Genomic DNA, 23,475 nt, shown 5'->3' with positions numbered 1-23,475 from the left:
TCCCACATCAGCAACATATTCAATGGCAGCAAATGTATGTATGTGGTGTGTGTGTGTGTGTGTGTGCTTGTAAGGAAAAAGCCCCATTATAAAGCTGAATGAATTTAAAGTGGAAATGTACGTTAGGAACTAAGCCACTTTGTAGGTTAAATCAGTTTGAGACGGAAGGTAGTACCCAAACAACAAAACAAAACCTTTTACCCTTTTCTAACCTGTTACGGCTTATGGAATTTTTGAACAATAAAAACAATAATGCTATTTATCATTCCTATATTAAACAGATACACTAGTTAACATTTGGTTTCTGGACACAATTGAAGGTGTGAAATATGGTGTGTCTAGACTCATATGGCTTAAGGCCAATTACCTGCAGGTTTACAGTATTATTGGTATAGGTTACAGATACAATTAACATCTATACTGTAGCTAACTCTGCTTTTTCTGTAGAAAAATGTATACTATAGAACAATTCATTGTGCAGTTTAGATTGCTGCACTTAGGAGGTCGGCTTCTAACATCTTTCTACCAAGGTCTTTTAGTTTAGATGTTATTATGCTGGCAATATTTCAATGGTTTTAATCACTATATTGAATTTTAAATTGGATTTTAGATATTCATAAGCCACTAAGAACCACAAAATGGGAGCAGTCATATATTACATTTCAAATAAGTAACATATGGAACAGCATAATATATTTACCCTAGTAAACTTAAACTGCAGCCACTAAATGAGATGCAACATTTAGGCTGCAATCCTGGGCATATTCGGATTGGAAGCAAGTCCTATTTAAAGCAGTGAGAAATAAATCAGAATAAGCAAACAGTATACATTTCATGAATCGGTGCCTCCATTTTTTCCATTCCTCCTTCCTATATCCTTTTGTTGGTGTCTACAAGCTTCCCAAGAAGCTTTTCAACAAAAGAATTAGAATAAATACTATAAGTGAACAGCCTATTCTTGAGCGATAGTGTAATGTGCTCGTCTCTTTAAAATGCAATGAATGTTATGTGTTCCCTAGAAGTTTTAATTCACTAAAATGGAATAAAAATGATGCAATCAGGAAACATTTTGTTAAAAAATGTTTAAAAGTGCTAAATTTTCCAAATAAGTAAACCTGAAATGTTAGCTTCTTTATCACCTGATCTGACACTTCAAAATTTCTATTAAATAAAAATAAAATAAATGATAAAATAAAGCAAAACAAATACAGCATGAGAGTCAACAAACCGGCTAGCATTTTCTTCTCTTACCCCAGGAACCTTATATAACAGATTTTCCTCACACTGATATCTTCAGATGTGTACACTATTGCATCCTTGAGACAACACATATTGGCTGGGGATATTAAGAATTCTAATTATAAAATTATAAAAGGCTGTTTTATACTGTAAGGGTGTGCTTTGTCTAGTTTTGAACATCCTTTTACTATTACTAAAATGATAACTGTTTGACACTTTTTAATATCAAATGAAAAATGAAGGGAAGGTTATGCCATGATAGTTTTCCCATAAGGCCTCCAGGGATTAGTAGTCTCATTTGCATGTTAGGCCTTTCCCTTATTTGTACAATGCAGGCAACAAAGGAGATGCCCACAATGAACCTAGTAGCATCAGGTTTTGTTTAAAGTAAGAAAGTATACTTGATTTCAAAATAATTCTGTTATGCCATTAATAAAAAGCTTGTGAGATCAAAACCAGAAAGTCAGAGTCTTTGCAAACTTGCTGGCAACAATGCCAGTACAGTATAGAAGCTAAGTGTAGATTTGAACCAGGGCCACCAAGTTTCAAATCTCCACTCATCTCACTAGCTGACTTTGGACTATCACTCTCTCTTAGTCCAACTCATCTATCACTGAGATGTTTATGTAGTGTTCTCTCTTGCAGGAGAATTTTATGTTCTTGGAGTTTTCAATAGGAAAAATGTTATATAAATTCAATAATAAAGAATGATATGGGACATTCAACAGGTGAGAGCCAGTGTATCTGGTATTCAATAATGCACTTTTATATTGTGTGACAGTTTATTTTAAACTGTGGACTGCAACTCTTACTGGGGAGATGGAAAGAGGCAGACACTGTCGAATGCTGCATAACCTCAATAGATCTTAGCATTTAATTCAGTATGTCATAACATGAGGAAGAGTAAACAAAGATAGATTTTTTGCCTATCAGGCATCTACTATTTATTTGTATTTCTATATCATTCTTTCTCCCAGAAATATCCAGAGTTCACATAGGTGAGTGGGGGCAGGAGTTGCAAATAAAACTAACCAAGCTAACAATATTAAAAACAATACATTATAGTTGGCAGGAAAAAAAACCCAATTGAGACTCATCAAATTACAACTGTCCCACCAAAATGGATCATGAGAAATTGCAAACATTCTTTTCAGAGTTGCAGTACAAGAGAGAGAAATTAGATGGCCCCTCGTGTCCATCCTCAAATCTCCTGTATCAAAACCCACCAACAGCGCACCCAACTCACCAGCTTCATGCTTTACCCGGCTCTATATACTAGGGACCATGCTTCTCTTTCCTGGTCTAAATCTGTTGCATTGCATCCTGGGTAATGTAGTCCATTACTGGAGCCCGCCCTCTTATTCACTCCCCCCACTCCAAAAATGATGTCACGAGTAGCCATATGTTCGCCGATCGAGAGAGCACGACGGGAATCGTAGTTTTTTCTCGTCATGATCATCACTCTGCCGTTTACTGTTAGCCATTGGTGTGGCAGTTTTAGCGCAGGTCTCTGGGAGTCGTAGTCCTGGACGGCCCGCTTTATCTTCTTACCCTTGGGAAGAAGGAACTACAAGTCCCAGGATCTCACAGCGGCAGCAGGTGGGAGCTTGGATGTTGATATCAACATGGCGCTTGTCAGACAGACAAAGGCAGTCAGTCTGGTCTGATTGAGCCCAAAAGGGAGCAGGAAGAAGTGGGAGGGGTTTTTTTCTTTCTTTGGGGGGTTCAGGGGAAGCAGAGCTTGAGAGTCTGAAGCAATTCCCCCTCTGGAGCACCTCTCCATTTTATTTTGCAGGATCCCCCCAAAAAGAAATCTCGTTGCTTTTCCTATTTTGGGAGCCACCCCCAACTTCTGCTTCTAAATGGTCAAGTGGAGAAAAAAGTAGCCAGAACCAAAACGTGAGTATCCTTTTGACGGCGAAGGGCACGATCAGGGCTGTTCAGGAGCGAAGGGCGATCGTGCAAAGGAAGAGGAGGAGAAGAGTGTCTCTCTTTTCCTTTTGTTTTGATCGGGCTAGTGGTCTTTTTCTTTTTGTCCGTTTGGGACTAGAGGGGGTGAGTACAGTATTTCTTTTCGGAACGCATCCCGAGTGACTTTTGTGAGATCTTGAGAATTTTAGAGTGGAGAGAGGACGGGGGAAAAATGCTTTTTTTCCTTCCTTTTTTCTTCGCAGCTGAAGGAGGAGAGAGCCTGTTAAACAAGCTCTTTTAATTATTTTTATTTAGACGATCAGAAGTTTTGAGGGTGCAGCAGCCAGTTTTTCCCCCGTTTGATCAGTAGCGTTAACACAGATGAGTTAAATGTTACCCCACTTTAGCTACTCTTTATGAGCTGGCAGAGAGATAGGATGAAGGCATTTGCAATCTTTTTTTGAGTAATGGTGGTTTTGATCTGTGCTCCAGAGGGGATTTTTTTTTTGGGGGGGGAGACCTTTACAAACAGTGATAATGGTTCTTCTGGATTAGTTTTTATTCAGGAGGAAAGCAGGGAGTGATACTGTCCGTATGTTGTTTTATTTTGTTCCTTTTGGATTTTCCCAAGCTTCTGAAAATCTTGGTTACTGTTACAGCACCCAGGTAACCTTTACTCTAATCTGATAAAATATTTTTCCCAACAAATTTGTTTTTGCATAGGTCAGGGTGATGATTTTCCAAGGCATGTAAAAAGGTCAAAGAGGGATACACCAGATTTGTAGGTCTCCACATTCCATGCAAGTGATACAGACGAGAAATCCTGGATTGTATGATATGTGGGATGATGATGGGATTTTCTGGGCTATAGTAAAATAATATAAGACATTATTTTCTGAGGTATTAACAGGGGAAGGACAGTTTTTTAAATTTATCTTGGAGAGGAGTTTCTTTTTGTTTGGGTGGTTAATTGGAATAGATATTAACAAAAGTGAAATAATTCTGAGCTAAATGAGGGACATTTGGCTTCACTGTTAAGTTTTTCTGGAGAGTTGTTTCTAATATTGAACGGGGCAATTGATGTTCAGATTATTTAGGCATCTTTAGTCATAGCTTCATTAAGATTAAATGCTTGCTTTTAATTAAACTTTAATAGCATTGTTGACTCCAGGACACTGAAATTAGTTGAAGATTTCAGGTATAGATTATGTGGGTAAAATACTAATTTTTATGCACCTTGTTTAGCCAAAGAAGCATTTGTTCATGGGTTTCTTGACAGGGTTTTAAATGAGAAAATATTGACAATTTTAGTGTGCAAAATATGCACAGGTTGGAAAAGGAGACCTCTTGTCTTCATGAAGTGAGAGGCTAGCGTAGAGGGAGTAGTCGCTGGAGACACTGGGGTGTGCCAGCTATTGCAGGATGAGGAAGGGTGATCATCTTGCAAACAGAAAAGCATGACAAGTCAAATGTTGTCAGCTGTTGCTGCATTCAGCTCTTTGCAGGTGTGGAATATGATGTGGGAATATTGATTCAAACTGGAGAGTTTAATATTTAGGTTACTTGAGTTCCCCCATGGTTTCTCTAAGTTAATATATGCTGATTCAAATCGGTTTTGAGCATCATCAAAGGCCGTGTTATCTACTTTCTCATTCTGTGTATTGAGACAGTTTTAATAGCTTAAGTTTCCTCCCCCCAAAAAAGTTTATGCAATTGTTTGAGCCCCTTGGAAACCATTTTTCTTTTCAACACCAATTCTTAGAAAATTAATAGTTATAACCTATATTTTGAAGCATCTTTAAAGCATTATTCAAGAGTTCTATGCTTAAAGTATCGCATTTGGACTTCAGATGTTTGACTTCAAACCACAGATGCTGTGAATTCATTGTGCAAGTTAATGTAAGCTGATGTAGCATGGTGCTTAAAAAATTATGCTATGAAGTGGGAAGTCCTCTAGTTCCCCATTCTATCTTAGCTGTGAAATCATTAATAACACAGTCCTATTCAGCTATATTCAAGTAATTCATACAGGATTACAGCATAAGTGGCTTCATGCAAACTACTTTTTTTCAGTCTCTGTTTCGCATATGGAATATAGTGATAAATTGATACTGCTCTTTTTTCAAGGTTATTCATAAAGCTTTATGCATGTGGAATGCTATAAATATTCAGAAGCTCTATGTGAGTACTAATTTATCATATCATTGTTTTTTAGACTTTATGCCTAAAATGAAATTGGGAGTGGAGTCTTGCTACTGGTTCTCTGTTGATAGTCTAAATAAATATTTGTGAATCCTCTATCTGCCTGAAGAGATTGAAAAGTATAGAAGAATGCAAGAATATCAGAACTTCTTTCTTTCTTTCTTTCTTTCTTTCTTTCTTTCTTTCTTTCTTTCTTTCTTTCTTTCTTTTTCTTTCTTTCTTTCTTTCTTTCTTTCTTTCTTTCTTTCTTTCTTTCTTTCTCTTTCTTTCTTTCTTTCTTTCTTTCTTTCTTTCTTTCTTTTTCCTCCCCTCCCTCCCTCCCTCCCTTCCTATTTTCTTCATAATTTATAAAAGGAGCAATTTTGCAAAAATGAATTAGAGCTCTATGTAAGAAAACCAAGGATTAAGAGGGATGTACAGTAACTGACTTGACACAATAGCTTAAGCAACATTGTGATTATATTGACTTAATGTGCATATATCCAGGGCTTTTTTTCTCATAGAATGCTCAGAATGGAGTTCCGGCACCTTTTTTGGATGGAACCTTGTAGGGTAGGCAAGGCGGGTTGTATGACATATGTGAGTTCCGGCACCTTTTTCTTTTACAAAAAAAGCACTGCATATATCCAAGTGGTTGTGACTTATTCAGTAAATCACAATAAAATAAAAATGACTTAGTACAACTTACAAGTTTAGCCAGAGAATGTTATGAGCAAAGATTGTTCTTTAAATTGTCACAGAAGCAATAACAAACTAGAGGGCTAGCATTTTTGATGGTGTATGTGTGAAGCTGATTTGACATAATTTTGCTATATCAATACACAGACTGGCTGATACAAAGTTAGCCTTATGCCTTAGTGCTTGCTGACTAGCAGATCAAGAATTGTGTTGATTGATTGTTGTCTGAGGTCTTTTAACTAGTGATTTGAGATATCAAACAGGTTACATCTACTCAATCATAGGGAACATCATATGATGTTGTCTTCATTGATCATTCATCCCTCTGTGGGCAAAAATAATGTTAACGTGTGAAGTTATTTTCTTGAGCATGGAGTAGTATTTAAAACATGGGTCTTCTGACCTGACCTGAAAAGTTTTGCTAATGCTTTTAGAGAAAACATGGAATATATTTGAAATGAATAACTAACCTTCAACGACGAAAGTTGACATTTGCAAATTGTCATAGTAAAAATCTCTTTGCATCTTCTGTTTTCTACACTGCCACTCCTGGAATAAAAGCCTGGTTTCTTTGAAAGTTGTACATTTTGTCATAGTGAAGTATGCTTCATTTTTCACAAAGCCAAATCATGGTGTTCAGCCAATAGTTTTTAGACTAAAGTAAAATCTACAAATCAGACAGTTAAGAAGAAATAGCGGGGAATGCTTCCATGTCTTTGAAGCTTTTCGTGATTTTGAACATATGTTTACTACTGACAATGAATTGGCTTTACATTTTATAAGATGGAGTAGAGGTTTACTTTCCTGTCTCCTATATTTTGGATTGTCACTTCACGTTTCTTTCTTTGCCATTTTCTTGGAAGACCTTTTTTTAATACTCTCCTGTCTGATCCTTACCCCTTTGTAAAATGATGGGACAAGATACAGTATTTAATACTTTGTTATCCTTCCCTTTTCTATCTCATTTTTTTGTGTTCTATTGCTATGTAATCACTTTGGGCCAAAGGTCCCATCATTCTTGTTTCTTCAAAATTCCATGTATTTATAACCTATGTATGAATAAATATGCACTAGTTAGACTATGGTGACTCTTTGTTGAAAAATGTACAAAGAATGCTGCTGGATCTGATGAAAGGTCCAGCTAATGCAGCACCTCTTTTATTTCCAGTTTATCAGGTTGTCTTGCAAGGTAATTAACTAGAGAAACAAAAGATATAAATGGACCTTCTGAAATGCAAGTCATAAGTGCAAGGCTACCTAGTGTGGTGTGCTCTTTTCTGTAGAGCACCAAACATCCTTTTCCCTCATTATAGATATTAAAAATTAGAGTAAGAAAGGATTAAAAGCAGCTGTTTAGGAAGGTTATGAAACATGCATAACGTGCAGTTTTCAAAAAAACTGCAACCGTGCATTCATCAGGCATGTATTAGATATGAATATCTTGTGCATCTGTACAGCTGTCTTCTTGAAGTCACTCTGTGTGGATTAATATATTATGTGGAAATATATTAATAGTCTCCTAATATGTATATTTGGATTGAACAAATAGAAATGAATATGTTGAGCCTGTGTGTGCTTTATTTTGCTATATGGTCCACTACAGAGAATGGCACTTATTCCGTAGTAAGTATCTCTAGGATTGTGGCCGTACAACAACATGACCTTTGGCAAGCTATAAAAATCATGCTGCTGTAGATTAGTTACTCTTTTAACACCCTTTACCTTGTTTGTTTTGCACTTTCTAGCAGAAAGGTGGACCAACCCCACCACTACCTTTGATGCTTGCTTGTGGGGGATTTTAATCCATGTTTTATGATAGTGCCTATTGAACTAGAAGATGATATCATCACTTCAGATTAATTAGCACAGAATATAAGGCTATGCTTTTTGTGGATGCAGCATTGGATCATGTGTTTCTGGACAATTTTTTTTTATAACTGCATTGCAAAAGAGGCTATTTAAAAAGTGGTGCATCCTGCACAAATTGGAGGAAGGAAGGAACGGCATATATATATATATATATATATATATATATATATATATATATATATATATATATATATATATATATATATATATATATATATATATATATATATATATATATATATATATATATATATATATATATATATATATATATATATATATATATATATATATATATATATATATATATATTAAAATGTCCCACTCTTTGAAAAGAAATCTGTAAGAAAGGTTACAGAGGATGTTTTACTGTGCATGAAAGATGTGGCATAAAATTAAACTTGCTTAAAAAAGCAGCACTTGTGAAAAAAGAGGGATAGAAAGTGCTGGCTCACAGGCTCGTATCACTGCGGAGGGTTTGGCTCGGTGTTCTGACTGCTGTTTCCTTCCTATGATGGTGGAACCATCAGAGGCTTTTCTCCTTCCCATAAAGGCTGAGCGTGAACAGTTTTATCTAGGGGCGGCTTATAGTCAAGGAGCTTCATTCCCTCTCATTTAGCCATGGAATCTGTATTCGCTGTTCACATACTAATATTAAACTGTGGTGAGCGGAAGGGGCAGGATGCTGTGCTACAAGATGAGGCTAGCTGATGTGCCTACAGGCTTGGCATCTGAACTGAAGGGTCTTCCAGGAGGTGAAACTTGTTATTCCTATCCCCCTCACCACCTCTCTCTATCCCTTTTGAAAGTGTCCTTGTGGAACAGGGGGGAACAACAACGTGTGTCTTGTAGACGTAGGTGTCCATTTACATCACACTTTTCAAGCTCAAGACAGTTACCAGCATATTCCCCACGTTGGTGGAATTCAACTCCACCTGGTTGCTAATCATTGGCTTCTCTTAACCCAGAACGTTTGCGTAAGGATATCAGAAATTTAATCCCCCACATTTTGAAGATGTGATTTAAATAGTTGCCTGCCTTAAATAGTTTTTTTACTGTTGAATTAACAAAATTGTCAGCTACCTTGTGAAGCCCTAGTCTTTGAAATACGGGCTATAGATATCCTTACAATAAAGATCAGTGTTTGTGCAGTGATAGCAGAATATTTCTTGTAAGATTTCCTTTTCTAGAACTGTAAAGTTTTGTTTTCTACCACTGTGGCTCTTTTTCTAGGTACTACTTATTTTTTTATAAAGTATTAAATGATCAGTTAAAACAAATTAATTGAACAATAGTATGGTAAGACTTTAAAAGAGCAAACAAATTATTGCTGACATTGGGGCATAAAGTAGACTTTGGCTGATGCAAAAAGGCATGAATATTTCCCAGGGTGTTACATTCTACAGATGGGCTTCATAATAAAAAGCGCAAAACTTTTATTTTTCTTAGGGAAACGTAGATATGGCATACGATATGGGTAGGACTAGCTGTCTCAAGGCAGCTGCCAGCCCTCTAAAGTTACAATTTAATTTTCTTAAAATAAAAACTGTTATTAAAAAAAATCCAGCATATAACAATTAAAACATAAACAGCACACAAACATTGGCTGAAAAGCTCAGCATTTAAGAACTAAAATGCTAGAAATATGACAAGTTATTTTTATTTGGATCAGGAAAGATAAGAAAATAGGTATGCTCTGGGGAAGGCATTCTAGGGCTTAGGAGGCTATTAGTACTGAGAAGGTTGTTCCTTGGAAGCCACTTATTACACTTCAGTATGGGAGGATGCCTGGAGCAGTGCTTCTAAGAATGACCATAATACAGGTAAGGAAATGTGGGAAGAGACAATCCTTCAAATGCTGTGATTGAAGACACCTATAAAGCCCATTAAAAAGAACCAGTACTTTGCACCGTGCTCAGACATGGGTTGGCAGTTGGTGAAGTTATTACTGAACAGGCATGAGTTATTCATAAAATTGTCTAAAAAACATATTTCTGCTAGTAGAATTTTCCAAAAAGTCTTCCAAAGCAGTTGAACATCTACACATTAAGTAATATAATCTATGGATTACCTGAGATTAATTTGTTTGGAGAAATTTTCAAGAATATAGATGAAGCTGGCTGTATCAGTATGAGATATTGTCCTGTTCAGCAAAATGCTAGTGCTCTGACTAGCAGAGCCCTCCAGAATATCACATGAAGGTCATTTCCATACCTGATAACCGAGATCTCTTTTAAGTGCCAGAGAGTCTTTTGTATGCAAAGTATATGTTATACTGCCAAGCTGTTGTCTTACAATACAGACGTGATGAGGTCCCTGTTGGAGGATTATTCATATGAGAGACAATTACAAACACCAGAATGTCTTTCTATGGCCTGAAGAGAAGAATTCTACAACCTACTGCAACCTATGTGAATATATAAATGTACCTGAATGGTGCTGTTATATGGTGCCTCGGGCCACACTGAAAGCTATTTGATATTCCAGCTGGACCATTACAACTTCTCAACCGTACTCTTTCTCTAAGAATTCTTTAGTATCGTCCATCCATCTTTGTAGTTTTGCAGTCCAGAAATGTACGTTTCTTAAAATAAAAGGTGAAATTCTCAAACAGTGTGTACTTATTTTCAGCATTCATTGAAGAGAGGAGCAGCATTAAAATACTGTAAACAAATAAAACAAGCCAGATTCAATATTTGCCCAGTTTAGTTCCCTTGTACTGATGGCTATTGTTGTATGATTAAAGTCATTCTGATTTTTCAAATCTCTCCTGGAAATTTTGAATGGTAAGACATGTTTAAGGACTGGAGGTATGTTGAATTTCAGCTGACACTCTTGGACAAAGAAGCCAGCCTCAATCCTCCCCCCCTCCAAAAAAGAAGCTCCCTGTAGTCCTTATGAAAAGATAATATTTTGGAGGAGCATTGTACATATAAACTAAAATGTAGAAATACAGGGCACGCATTAAACTATAAATTCAGTTCCTTGGGATGGGTATCTATGAATAGAAAAAAAAATCTGTATACTACCGTAAGCAGAAATCTTCTCTCTCATGATAGTTTTATTGTATTATAGAGAAAAGCAGGGCTTTTTTTCTCATAGAACGCTCAGAACGGAGTTCCGGCACCTTTTTTGATGGGTTTTTCCAATGTTTGCACAAGGTATGCTACTCCCTCTATTGGCTTTCAAAAGCTAATAGGAATTGTTGCTGAGCGCGCCAAAAGACCCGACCAGCAAACGTTGCACATGCAAGTTGTCTGCAATGAAGGCAAGTTGGCAGGAACTTTGCACCCCTCCCTGCTGCCCAACTATACCATCTCCTAGTTGTAAGTAAGAGAAGACCAGGAGCGGGAGGTGGGGAGCAGCACTTAATTCTGCCCTGCCGAAAAAGCGGAGTCCATGTGCACTCCTGCCTCGTGCTCACCCGTGTCAGCCAGGCTCTCCATGCCGCACTGCAGCATGGAAAGCCTGGCACCAAAGCACGGAAAACATGTGCGTGCCTGCCTCATGCTCATCTTGTGTCAGCCAGGCTGACCACAAGTCAGAAGAAGAAAACGCAGTGGCAAAGAAACCCCTTCCTTGAATAACTCACATTTGTCAAGTCCACCCTGCCCTCTGCGAGACCCTTGGCCCAATGGGGAGTCGAGGCCTGGCAGACACAATTTCCCTCTCTACCTCTTTTTAACGGTAGTCCTGAAGACACCTGGAGGAGATGGGAGCGGCAACGCCATGGTGCTGTGGGAGCCACGGGGCCTGCTCTACACGGGGCTGCATGGGGCGGGTAGCAGGGTGGGTGTGGGCGCTGGGCGGGGAGATGGCATGCATGGGGCACGGTGGGTGGCTGACCTTCCGTGGGCTGGACCAGCTGGTGGCCTACCCGGTGCTGGACCTGCGCCGCCACTGCCTACGTGCACCTACATAGCTGCCCTGGAGTGCCTGGCCTGCAACACCTGCCGCTGCCTCGGCCTGCCTGCCTCAGTGACTGCAAGCTCTGCACCATCGGTGTGCATTGCGGAAGACACATCACCTCGCACGGATTGGCCCTGAACTGCTGCACTGACTTAACCTGGTTTGACCACATTGTCCCGTGTGGCCTGGAGGGGCTGGGTGGTCACCTCCCTCAGCCAGGAACTGTGTCTCGTGGCTACTATTTTAGTGGTTATCTGGATTCTTGCAGATTTTGTATGTCTATCTGAAGTGGTAATCTTAAGAATTTTTTTCATAAATTACTTAAGGATATGCAACTATATTTTCTCATATTTATCTAATGTTACTTTTGCATCTACTTTTTTCAATCCATTTTCTTTCATTAATTCCCCAAGAATAAGAAATATAAATTGTAAGCTCCTCATAGCACAGTTCTATATTATTGTTAAAATACATTGGGCAATTATGGACATATTCATATTCATAAATAGATTGAATTGTAACACTTTCCCCCTCACCTTAGCCTGTTCTCTTGTGTATATAATTTGAACATAGCCAGGCCATTTTTTATCAGCAGTTGTAAAGAAATAGAAACAAAATGTTTAACTTATGTATTAATAACAATTTCTTTGCAATTCATTATCTTGTCAGTAACATGACTCCATCAATTAAACACATATATGTTGAAGGCAGCATATGCACTGTATTAGACATCTATTATCTCCCACTGCTAGTCCTTCCAAAAGGAACTTGATATATGTCATACTATATATGCAAAAGTTGTCTCCTCTATTAAAGTGCAACACATCATTTTCCAAGTAGACAAAAAATAATATTCCATCTTTACTATACCCACCTGCAGTGTATAAACATGGGGGAGCTATCCCACAATTTTTCACCCCTATGGCAGCCTACTATGCTGTCTTCATGATAAATTTGATAAAACAGAGCTTAGTGTTCTAAGTTCATCATGAACTAAGTCTGATGAAAATAACTATTTTGGCAGGGATGAATTAATAGCATGCATTTTGGGTTATAGGAGCATCTCATTCAATGTGATCATATCTTTAAAATGGTATGAGAGCCTTGGTGGAGCAGTGGGCTAATGCCTCCTTAAGTAACACCAGCTGCCTGCAATTAGTGCAGGTTCTCATCCCACCAGGCACAAGGTTGACTCAGCTTTCCATCCTTCCGAGGTAGGTAAAATGAGGACTCAGATTGTTGGGGGCAATAAGCTGACTTTGTAATAATGCCGCTTGGGGTGTGTGTGAAAGCCCTAACAAGCAGGCATATACATAGAATGAAGGCTACTGCTAAGCTTGTAAGCCGCCCTGAGTCTTCAGAGAAGGGCGGGATATAAATGTAATTTAAAAAAAATGTACAAGTGACCCCTGAAAGACCTTTATTATTCCAAGAGTCTGTTGGTTGACTGACCAAAGTCCTCTGGTTCGAAATATAAGTTAATGGGTTAGCATGTATCTTTGAAGTGTTAGTACTGGTAGTATTTCTTTAAGTTAGCTGGCATCAAATACTTGTCTTGTGAATCAGGGGCTAATTGTAGTCCATTGAAATCAGAAGTTCTCAAACTTTCTAGTATTAAAGCCTGTCAAATGATAGATGAATTTATTGGACCCCATCCCTTAAATAAACTAATAATTTAATTATAGTCAGGCAAGAAATAAATACGGTTTATATACGTATTTTAACTTATATTTCACAGAAGTTCTCACGGTTTGAAGTACAATACTATCCAGTGTGAGTTTGGACAGCAAAATAAGGAACAAAATCCAGAGTGAATTATGGCAGTGCTCCTGTTTAGACTGTGCAAATCTGATCAGTTTTCTTTATTGTAATCCCCTGATCCACAGTATGAACAATTCTGCCTTCAGCAATTATAGCAATTCTACTTGTAGATTTGGGGTTTAGGCCAGGGTAAACCTTACCATAGTCTTTAAACTGCTGAGGTAGCATTAGCATTGTACCTCATCAGAGATTATTTCCTATCTTAAGGTATTAAATCAAGCATGCAGAATAAGAGGCGATCTTTGAAATTTGATTCACTGCACTATACTGTAGTATGCCCATTAAAACCATATTAATATTGCCAACTAATGTATAAGATGCACCCACTAGTAAAATGATTTCTAGACTTTTGAGTTCCCAGCAAATAGCAGGAATATAACAGTGTGTGATAAGGTTCCTCCTAAGTTACCCTGCTCTCTTTATTCATTTATAAAGCTTACCTGCCTGCAGTGCAATGAGTCCAAACTTGAATTTTTGCCTATTAGACTCTGTTGAAGCTCTAGAAAAAATGTAGATGGCAAATACTCAAGTAGGTGCCATTCTCAACACAGTAGGTAAATTCTGGCAGTTTTAAAACGATCATTTTCTGAGAGGTATTTGAACATTTTGATGCTTATTTCTGAATGATGTGCTCTTTTCCCAGTTCAGTAATCTGTAGGTAGCTAGAAGAGAAAGCTAAACCAAATGAGCCAGTGGAGGTAGAATAAGTTGCAGGCATCCTTTTTCACTGCAAGTACCGTAAATGAAGGAGATGTGCATACTGTATGTATATGAGAATCAGGCCATTGTTATAAGATATTTTTATATTTACCCATTAATGCATTTATTAGAGATTTATGTCCTTTTGTCTTAACAAAAAAAAAGATTACAGTCTTCTGCAGCGTGGAAGAGTACTGTGAATCATCATGTGGAACTTTGAAAATTAAGATGTCTGAGCCAGAATAAGATCTGCAATCCAATCTTAGATGATATGGTGAAAAGCAGCTTCATGTGTTAAGGCTGTTTCTTTTTTTTTTATTGAAAAGTTTTAAAATACATTTTATCTTTAACAATCCCCTCTCCCCCTCCCCTACCTATCCCTCCCTGTTTAAGGCTGTTTCTTAAAGGGGAAGCAGTATGCAGCTTTGTGGCATGGGGTTCAGCTCATTTCCGAGACCTTTGGATCAGGATAATAGGATTAACGTGACACATAAGGAAATGAGGAAGGAAGAAAGAGGAAGACAAATTTCCCAAAGAATTTACCTTTGGATTTGTTCTTTACTTTATCCACAAAAGTAATTGTAATTTGTTACCTATTCTGTTAGACTCTATGACAGAGCAGCAGAATAAGTTGGTGTTTCTTTTTTTTTTATTCGTTTTTTAGAATTATATCCTGTCTTTCCTCCAGGTCCTCAAAGAAACTTCACTGATGAGTTCGCTTGGAATTGTTAACAGTTCTGTTCCTTCCATTGTTGATATTTTATGCTGGGACAAAGTTTTGCAACAGAACGTAGAAAGCCAATTGGTGACTCTCTTTGGCTTGCTCAAATATGTTGAGTGTTGAAATCTGGCAACGATATACTCAAGGAAGATTAATATAAAGTATATTTATACAGTGGCTCGATCAATTTCTGAATATTAAAAAGTTTGTTTTTAATTTCTGGAGACTTAATATAAAGACTGAATTGGAAGCAGAATGAAGGATGCATAGAGCACCATAAAGAAGTCTGGTAATGGGAGGCAGCAGGAAAGTTTATCCATTTTGTCCCTGTGGCCTCCAAATATTAAACTACTGCTACTACAGAAAAATTTAATATGCACTTCATATATGATTACATTATTAACTCTGATCTCAGCAACGTTCGTTACCATTAACAAGCTTTTCATTTTGCCAAATTGTTGTAGAACTGATATGATGAATTTGATGAATACAGTACCAAACAGTAGACATCAAATGGTGATGTGAACTAGTTTAGATTTTTTTAGCCCTTTATAATGGGTGGCTTGGCAGAGAAAGCAGTAAGAACAGTATGAGAAAGACATTGCAAAAAATCCATTATGACTAGCAGCTATTGGTAATCTAATCATCCATTAATTTCTCTAAGCTGTCTTTAACAGTAACTAAATGGCAGCTAATGCCATGGAAACCAACAAATGTGGTTCAAAAGTGCAGTTCTATGGATCTAGTTTGAAGTTATTGATGGAAAAACTTTTTAAGTGATTCAATATCTTGTTACATTTCTGGAAGCTCTAACCTGTGGGAACTGGAGGAGACAATATCATTTGCATCATCAGATAAGTGTTGAAGATGAAAAGTCCTAGCTTAGCAATGTTGCTAGCAATAACCAGGCAGATGCTCATGAAAAATAGACAATGAGGACAGGAATGTGACAGCTTTTTTATTACATCTGTTGATTGAGTTGTTGAACTCTGAAGATTTTGCAGAAAAATGAGAGGAACCATAAGTTCAATCAACAGCAGTGTTCTCCAAAACTCCCAAGTGCAATTTCAGGCAGTTCCAGTATAAAAGGGTTTACAGTAGCTCTGAAAATGCTTCAAAAATGGTTTGAAAGAAATGTTATGGAATGCATTAGAGCAAAAGCATAAGCATCTCTTTAAAGCAGCTGTCTCTTTTTTCAGAATAATGATTGGAAGCCTAACAAAAGAAACAACTACTAGAAATAGATGGTATGCTTGCACTCTCATGTATTCGAAAACACTGGGATCATTTAGAAACAGGCACAGGCCTAATTTAGGGGGGGGGGGGCGCACATTCTATACCTGAAATCCTAAATAATACCCGGACATGCTACAAAAGTAGCTGCATATATTTGATAATGAAAGTGTATTGAAAGTAAGTTTGTTTAACCATTAAAAAGAAAAAAATTTAAGTTAAATACAACCGTTGCCTGCCATATTTTGTGATGTGTTCCTTCCCCCCCTCAGCGATACGAGTCCTTGATTAGGTGCCGGGTTTTTTCCTACTCCTTTCTCAGTTTTCTGTTATTGTAGTGGATCAAGAGATGCTCTTCACTGACTGAAGCTTATTTGGATTTCTAGCATCCTACTGTGATGTGGAATGGGCTTAGTGACTTCATCATTGGTTCAAATACCATTCCATGGTGTAACTTATTTGGATTTGTCTTAGCATCTTTTGTGAATATAATCATTGTGTTTTATAAATTGTACTTTCTGGCTTAACATTTGGGATGTGAAGCCAGCCACTTTGGCTTATTCACAAAAGTGGTTATGTAAAATTCGGCTTAGTGCAATATGCACAAATCTAGCTGCTAATATGTGTGTGTGTGTGTGTGTGTGTGTATATATATATATATATATATATATATATATATATATATATATTTGTGTAAATTGCTAACAAAGAATTAAGGGATTAGCAATTTACACAAATATATGAGCTGTCACCGGTGTGACTACTGCCTGTTCGATGGCCTTCAAGATAGGCTGAAACAGGAAATAAAGATTTGTCCCATGTTTGGGGCCTAGCAAGGTAATCTAAATCAGACATGTCAAACACAAGGCCCGGGGGCCGGATCCGGCCCGCGAAGTGGTTTCATGCGGCCCGCGAAGCCATCCTGGAAACAGTGAGGGAACGGCCCCCACTGCCTTGGCCCTGGCCCAGAGACCCTCCTCCTGCCAGAGACCCTCAGATCTGTCCCACTCCTGCCCAGGCCCCCATAGGCACCCTTGATGCGAACGATGTAGAGCTGGCCACGCCCACCCAGTAGGCCACGCCCACCCAGTAGGCCACGCCCACCCAGTAGGCCACACCCACCCAGGCCACACCCACCAGCCCCTTGAGGGCAACCGCAATGCTGATGCGGCCCTCAATGAAATTGAGTTTGACACCCCTGATCTAAATAGTTAACAAGCATTTGACAGACAGACAGACAGACAGACAGACAGACAGACAGACAGACAGACAGACACACACACACACACACACACACACACATATATATATATATATATATATATATATATATATATATATATATATATATATATATATATATATATATATATATATATAAATAAAGCTATTTTGCTCTTTTGCTTTTGAAAATCCTGATGGTAGAATAGCATAGAGCAGGGCTTTTCAACCTTTTCACCGATTGTACTGCTTTTAGGATAAGGCAGTATTCGAGTACCACCAGTCGCCTAGCAAAGTGTCAAAAACCTGATGACCAAAAAAAAAGGGAACAAAGTGATAAAGTACAGGCAGTCCTCAACTTACAACAGTTCACTTAGTGACTGTTCGAAGTTACAATGGCACTGAAAAATGTGAATTATGACCATTTTTCACACTTATGATTGTTGCACTATCCCCAGGGTCACGTGATTTACATTCCGATGCTTGGCAACTGATTCATATATCTGATGGTCAGCGTCCCAGGGTCATGTGATCCCTGTTTGCAACCTTTTGACAAGCAAAGTCAATGGCTGGAGGCGCTTGTGGGCAGGGGGCTGTGGGGGGGGATCCAGGGGTCTTCAGTGGAGGGGGGTGTTCACCATGACATGGTCCACCAGAGGAGCCTCACCGTCCCTCTTGGGCTGCAAGGAGGACTCCCAGAGGGTGGCGCGGGCTGCCCAGAGCCCTGGGCAGCAGAGGGCAAGCGCCCAGCCTGGCCCTCAAGCTCCCGAGGCACCAGGATCCTGCAGCTCAACCCAGTCTAGCCCCACTTTCCTGAGGGGGCACTGGCTGCACTTACCTCCTCCTCCTTGAGGCTGCTGCTGCTGCTGTGCTCACTCTCCTTGGCCAGGTTGCTCATGGTAGGTGCAGGAGGGCAAAGTGCGTGGGTCAGAGGGAAGCCCACTCCCTTTCTATGCGAAGAGACCCGGCTTTGTAACCAAAGCATCCTTTGTAATAGGATGGGAGACCACCAGGTTAGGCAAGAAGAAGGGGGCAAGAGGATGGCGAAAGGGCAGCAATGCTGCTGGTGGCCAAGTGCTAAGGCAGAATTTCCCTCAAAGCGTCCCTTCCTCTCATTATAATCTCCCTCCCTCCCTCCTTTCTTTCTTTCCTTCCTTCCTTCCTTCCTTCCTTCCTTCCTTCCTTCCTTCCTTCCTTCCTTCCTTCCTTCCTTCCTTCTTCCCTTTTCTTTTTTCCTTCCCTCTTCATTCTCCTTTCTTTTTTCTTTCTACCCCTCTCCTTCTTTTTCCTTCCCTGCTCTCTTCCCTTCTTCCCTTTTTCTTTTTCTTTTTCTTTCCCTTTCTCCTTTCCTGTCCCTTCTTGGATGTTAAATGCAAAAGGGGAAACATTTCTCGATGCCTCCTTGCCTTGTGATCAAATGCCACTTTTCCTAGTAGTCTGTGGCCACTTAAAAGACTGAGAGCAAACCAGGCTCAGTTTTTCCCGTGCTTGCCTTTAGTGGGGGCGTCCATAGACAACAGTACAACATAACTGTCAAAATTGTGGCTGTGATAGTTGATCTGAACTCCTCTGGTTTTTTTATGTGCAACAGCTTTAGCATTTAGGAACAGAGGTAGCTTAGTTGCTTTTCTATTAATACATAATCCTGAAAAGGGCTTTCTTGTAGAGACCCTGCCTTGGTCTAATCCAGACTGGAAATATAGCAAAGGGAAATATTTTCCCCACTCTTGCTTTGTCCTGTTTCCCCCCCCCTGGAAATGGCTGTTAGCAACACACAAGGAGGGGGTACTTTCCTAAGAGCTCACAATTCAAGGAAACCAGTGTTAACTTGGATCGCCTGAAGGGCCTCTGCCTGGCTCTCAGTTCAGCTCACCTCTCCCAGACCCACACACGTGTTTGTATGGGTGTGTGCATGCATGCGTGGGAGGGGTCTCACTCCTTGCAGCCCCACACTGTGATATAGGGGAGGAAAAGAACAGGAGAGATAAGAGAAGCTGCGATGGGAGCTTCTTGCAGCTTTCCACGGGGCTGGCCGGTGGGAGCTGAGGGGCGCAGGGCGCGATGCGATCGTTGGCACGTTGAGAAAAACAAGTACTGCAAAAAAACAGCTTTCATTAGTTTGCAGTCTGCCATCACAGAAGGTCTCTGTTGAGGATGCAGAGCCAGGCAGAGGCCCTTCAGGCGCCGAGGCAAGGAAGAGGGGAGGGGTCAAAATGGGCTGCCTGGAGCCTCTGGCAGCTAAAAAAATTAAACCTGAGAAGTGCTCAGAAGGTAGTCCCTTTTCCAGCTTACTCCTTCCTTCCTTCCTTCCTTCCTTCCTTCCTTCCTTCCTTCCTTCCTTCCTTCCTTCCTTCCTCCCTCCCTCCCTCCCTCCCTCCCTCCCCTGCTTCTCTTTCCTTCCTCTGCAGTCAGGACTTTGTAAGATTTTTTACGTTTTTAAGGTGGTGAGCGCGAGAGCACTGGCTTCCTTTGGGAAAGGGAAGCGCTTTTTTTGCCTCTACTTTCTCAGTGGTCAGCAGGGACGGTCAGCAGGGATGCCAGGTGCTTGCCACCTCCTCTTTGCGTGCCCGGGGGGGCGGGGGCAGCCCCTTGTTGGCCCTTTCCCGCTAAAACCTCCTTTTATATCCTCTCCTCCCTCCCCCCTTCTCCTCCTTTTCAGGGCACCTCCAGCTTCCGAAAGTGCTGATCAGCTGGAGCCCGGTGCTGATCTTGGCGCTTCTGCCGAGCCCCGACAGCCCTGCAGCTCCAGCTGTCTCTCCCTTAGGCTTGTGCGGCGCTGCCACCGTTCAGCTCATTCCTCTCCCCTCTGCTACCACTTCTCTAGGAGAATCGCATACTACCTGCCAGGTGCCAAAGTTGAAAAGCCCTGGCATAGAGCTTATGGTAAGGCTGTCATACATGAGCTGCAAAAATCCAGATGACCTCCAGATGGCCACAATGAGATGTAGAACTTTCTAATTCTTTGCAGTCCTCTTGTGGTCATTTAGATCAGGGCTTTTCAACCTTTTCAGCTATTGTACCACTTTTAGGATATGGCAACATCCAAGTACCACCAGTCGCCTAGCAAGGTGTCAAAAACTTGATGACCAAAAAAAGAAAAAAGAAAAAAGTGATGGAGTACAGGTAGTCCTCGACTTACAACAGTTCACTTGGTGACTGTTCGAAGTTACAATGGCACTAAAAAAAGTGCCCCCCAAGGCACAGCCAAGCAAGACACCTGCTTACCCGCCCGGTGGCGCTCTTCCTCCTGTCCGAGGTTTTCATTGTTGTGAGCATTTCTGTTGAGGATTGGCAGCGGGGGGGGGGGGGTGTTTGGTTTTTATTCCCCCCCCTCTGCTGGGTGGTTGCAGCAGGTTTTGGTCACTTCACATGACCCTGGGACACTGTGACCATCATAAATCTGAATCAGTTGCCAAGCAACTGAATGTAAATCAGAAGACTCTGGGGATGCTGCAACATTCCAGCTGATCGGCGCTTCTTCTGGGCTCAGCAGAAGCACCAGGATCAGCGCTGAGCTCCAGCTGGAGCCTGGCGCTGATCCTGGCGCTTCCACTGAGCCCTGACAGCCCTGCAGCTCCAGCCGTCTCTCGCTCAGGCTTGTGCGGTGCTGCCACCGGTTCAGCTCATTCCCCTCCCCCACTACCACTTTTCTAGGATAGTCACATACCACCTGCCAGGTGCCAATGTACCACAGGTGGTACCCGTACCACTGGTTGAAAAGCCCTGATTTAGATCTTTGCAGCCCAGATATGAAGGTTCCAGTGTCAAGCATTTGTAGAAATGCTTGAATAATTGTTTGGTGTTCTTATAGGTTTGCATTTTTGTAATCATGCATTTTGGGAGAGCTATTATTTGGCATTATTACAGTATTTATGATGCTAGGTGAACAGGAAGGATGTGTGCTTAAATATTTGAAACAATCTTCTGTGAATGTTAGTCTTTGTAGCATGGTGCTGTTTTTTCTCTCAGATCTCAACAGAAAATGGCAGATTGAAGTGTCAGTGAGAAATGGCTGTACTAGTTCACACTGCAGGTAGGTGAGACTTTTTAATGAAAAAAACCCCATTGCCTTATATGAACTCATTGCAATTAGAAAATAAGCATAGTGAAAAGCGAGGACATAGACAGTTTCTTCCTGATGTGCTTCCTCTTTATAGAAAATGCTTCATTCCAAAGTGGTGTTTTGAAAATGGCAATAGAACATCTGAAACTTTAGAAGCAATTCTCTCCTACCACTTTCAAACTGGACCACCTTATTCTGTTTGATGGCAAGATTAGGCCTTCCTGCACTACATACAGTAGTAAGATAATATCGTTTTGTATTGCATATGGAAACATACATTATTTTAATTGCAACTTATCACCAAAATCGAGACCAGCAATGTTTAAGCATATCCATATATCTGATACACAAAACTTTTTAATTGGGATGCAATGAGGAAAAAGAATCAGTTTCTATCTGATGTAGCTTATATACCGCTTTCTTTGGACACTACCACCTTCTTATCACCTCCTTTCAGCCAAAGGATAGTTAAATTTATGGCAGGTGCAACTCAGAAGGAGCCGTGCAAAAGAAACTGACCATTTTCCTCCTAGTGATATCTGAGCTTGTTTTCATACCATCTTCTTTTGTTTAGAGCATGACTTCCTAAATTAATGCATCCCCAAATAGTTTTCTTGTGAGCAAGATGTTGTTTTTTCTTTCTTTCTTTCTTTAGTAGTGTGAGAAGCTCTTTTGATTAAACACTGAAGGGAAGATTTGAGAGTGTTCACAAATAGATGCAATTTAAGTATAAGATTAGCACATACAAACATCAAATCGCTTTCTCACCGTAAAACAGCCTTCCAGTTTCAAGAGTGGGAAATCGTTCTTCAAATAGTGGGTTGGCTGAAATTCTCATAGTGTAACTGTGAAATGCACACTTTATTTTTAAACTTCTGTCTGCCTTTTTAAAATGCTCATGTGAGGTTCTGATGTTTATATAAAATCTGTTTTCTGTCAGAACAATTCTGTACTACCTAGGCCCTTCATAAAACAAGCCGTAGAAGAATTTGGCATCCTGGAAATCTTTGAAAATAAAAACAGCAACAAAATAAAGGAAGTTGCCAATTTTTATGGCGCAGAGAACAGCTTGGATGCAAGTGGGCAGACAATGGTGAATACAAGGAATTGACAGTGTGATCAGTTGTGGGCGGGTGGGAAATAATACTGGTATTTGGAAGGCATCTGGATCATCTAGCTTTTTACTGAGATGAGTATAGGGTCTAAAATGATGCAAGTAAATCAGTGAAGAAATCATAGCACTTGGTGGGTTGTTTTTTTTTTGCAATATTAGGTGAAAGCTTAAATGACATTCAGCAGAAAAAAAGAACATGCGTGTATTAATTCATGTATTAATAACAATATTTTAAGAGTTAACATGTTTTTAAAGAAACAGAGGCCAAAGTTCATATAGGTAAAGGTAAAGGTTCCCCCGCACATGCGTGCTAGTCGTTTCCGACTCTAGGGGCCGGTGCTCATCTCCGTTTCATAGCCGAAGAGCCAGCGCTTGTCCGAGGACGTCTCCGTGGTCATGTGGCCGGCATGACTAGACGCCAAAGGCGCACAGAACGCTGTTACCTTCCCACCGGAGTGGTCCCTATTTTCCTACTTGCATTTTTACGTGCTTTCGAACTGCTAGGTGGGCAGAAGCTGGGACGAGTAACAGGCGCTCACTCTGTTATGCGGCACTCGGGATTCGACCCGCCAAACTGCCGACCTTCCGATCGACAAGTTCAGCGTCCTAACCCACTGAGCCACCGCGTCCCTTCAAAAGTTCATATAGTAGACTTTAAAAACAAACAAAAAAGTCAGTCGTCTTGTTGCCTGTATAAATTTTTCACTGCCTTGGAATCGCAGAAATATTTCTGTCCTCATTGCCCAGAGAGACAGTTTTAGATACAGCTAAGGCAAGACAGCAAGTCTGATTGGT

At 40.0% G+C, this 23,475-nt stretch overlaps 2 protein-coding genes and 1 long non-coding RNA gene across 11 annotated transcripts in view; 1 reads left to right on the top strand and 2 right to left on the bottom strand.

Moving 5' to 3' along the window:
* INTS9 (integrator complex subunit 9) overlaps window positions 1-2,509 on the bottom strand; it is a 77,306-nt gene extending 74,797 nt beyond the window's left edge. Inside the window, exon 1 of the mRNA XM_081335530.1 lies at window positions 2,486-2,509. Coding sequence (XP_081191656.1) covers window positions 2,486-2,494 — 9 coding nt within the window. The 5' untranslated portion in view covers window positions 2,495-2,509. The remainder of the gene's footprint in view (window positions 1-2,485) is intronic.
* Window positions 1-5,983, bottom strand: part of LOC308672582 — a 171,002-nt gene extending 165,019 nt beyond the window's left edge. Inside the window, exon 1 of the long non-coding RNA XR_014027458.1 lies at window positions 5,500-5,983. This is a non-coding gene — a long non-coding RNA (uncharacterized lncRNA). The remainder of the gene's footprint in view (window positions 1-5,499) is intronic.
* The window catches only part of HMBOX1 (homeobox containing 1), a 133,201-nt gene continuing 112,392 nt past the window's right edge, over window positions 2,667-23,475 (top strand). For 6 of the 9 annotated variants that reach the window (XM_081335550.1, XM_081335547.1, XM_081335549.1 and 3 more), the window contains exon 1: window positions 2,852-3,138. The gene's annotated coding sequence lies outside the window, so the exon portion shown is untranslated. The other 3 variants (XM_081335543.1, XM_081335544.1, XM_081335545.1) reach the window with 3 other exon arrangements.

The sequence above is a fragment of the Vipera berus genome (assembly GCF_964194415.1).
Source record: "Vipera berus genome assembly, chromosome: 1".
In the NCBI taxonomy this organism is placed as follows: Eukaryota; Metazoa; Chordata; class Lepidosauria; order Squamata; family Viperidae; genus Vipera; species Vipera berus.
Note: the sequence above shows the minus strand (reverse complement) of the source record. Positions and strands in the feature narration are given on the sequence as shown.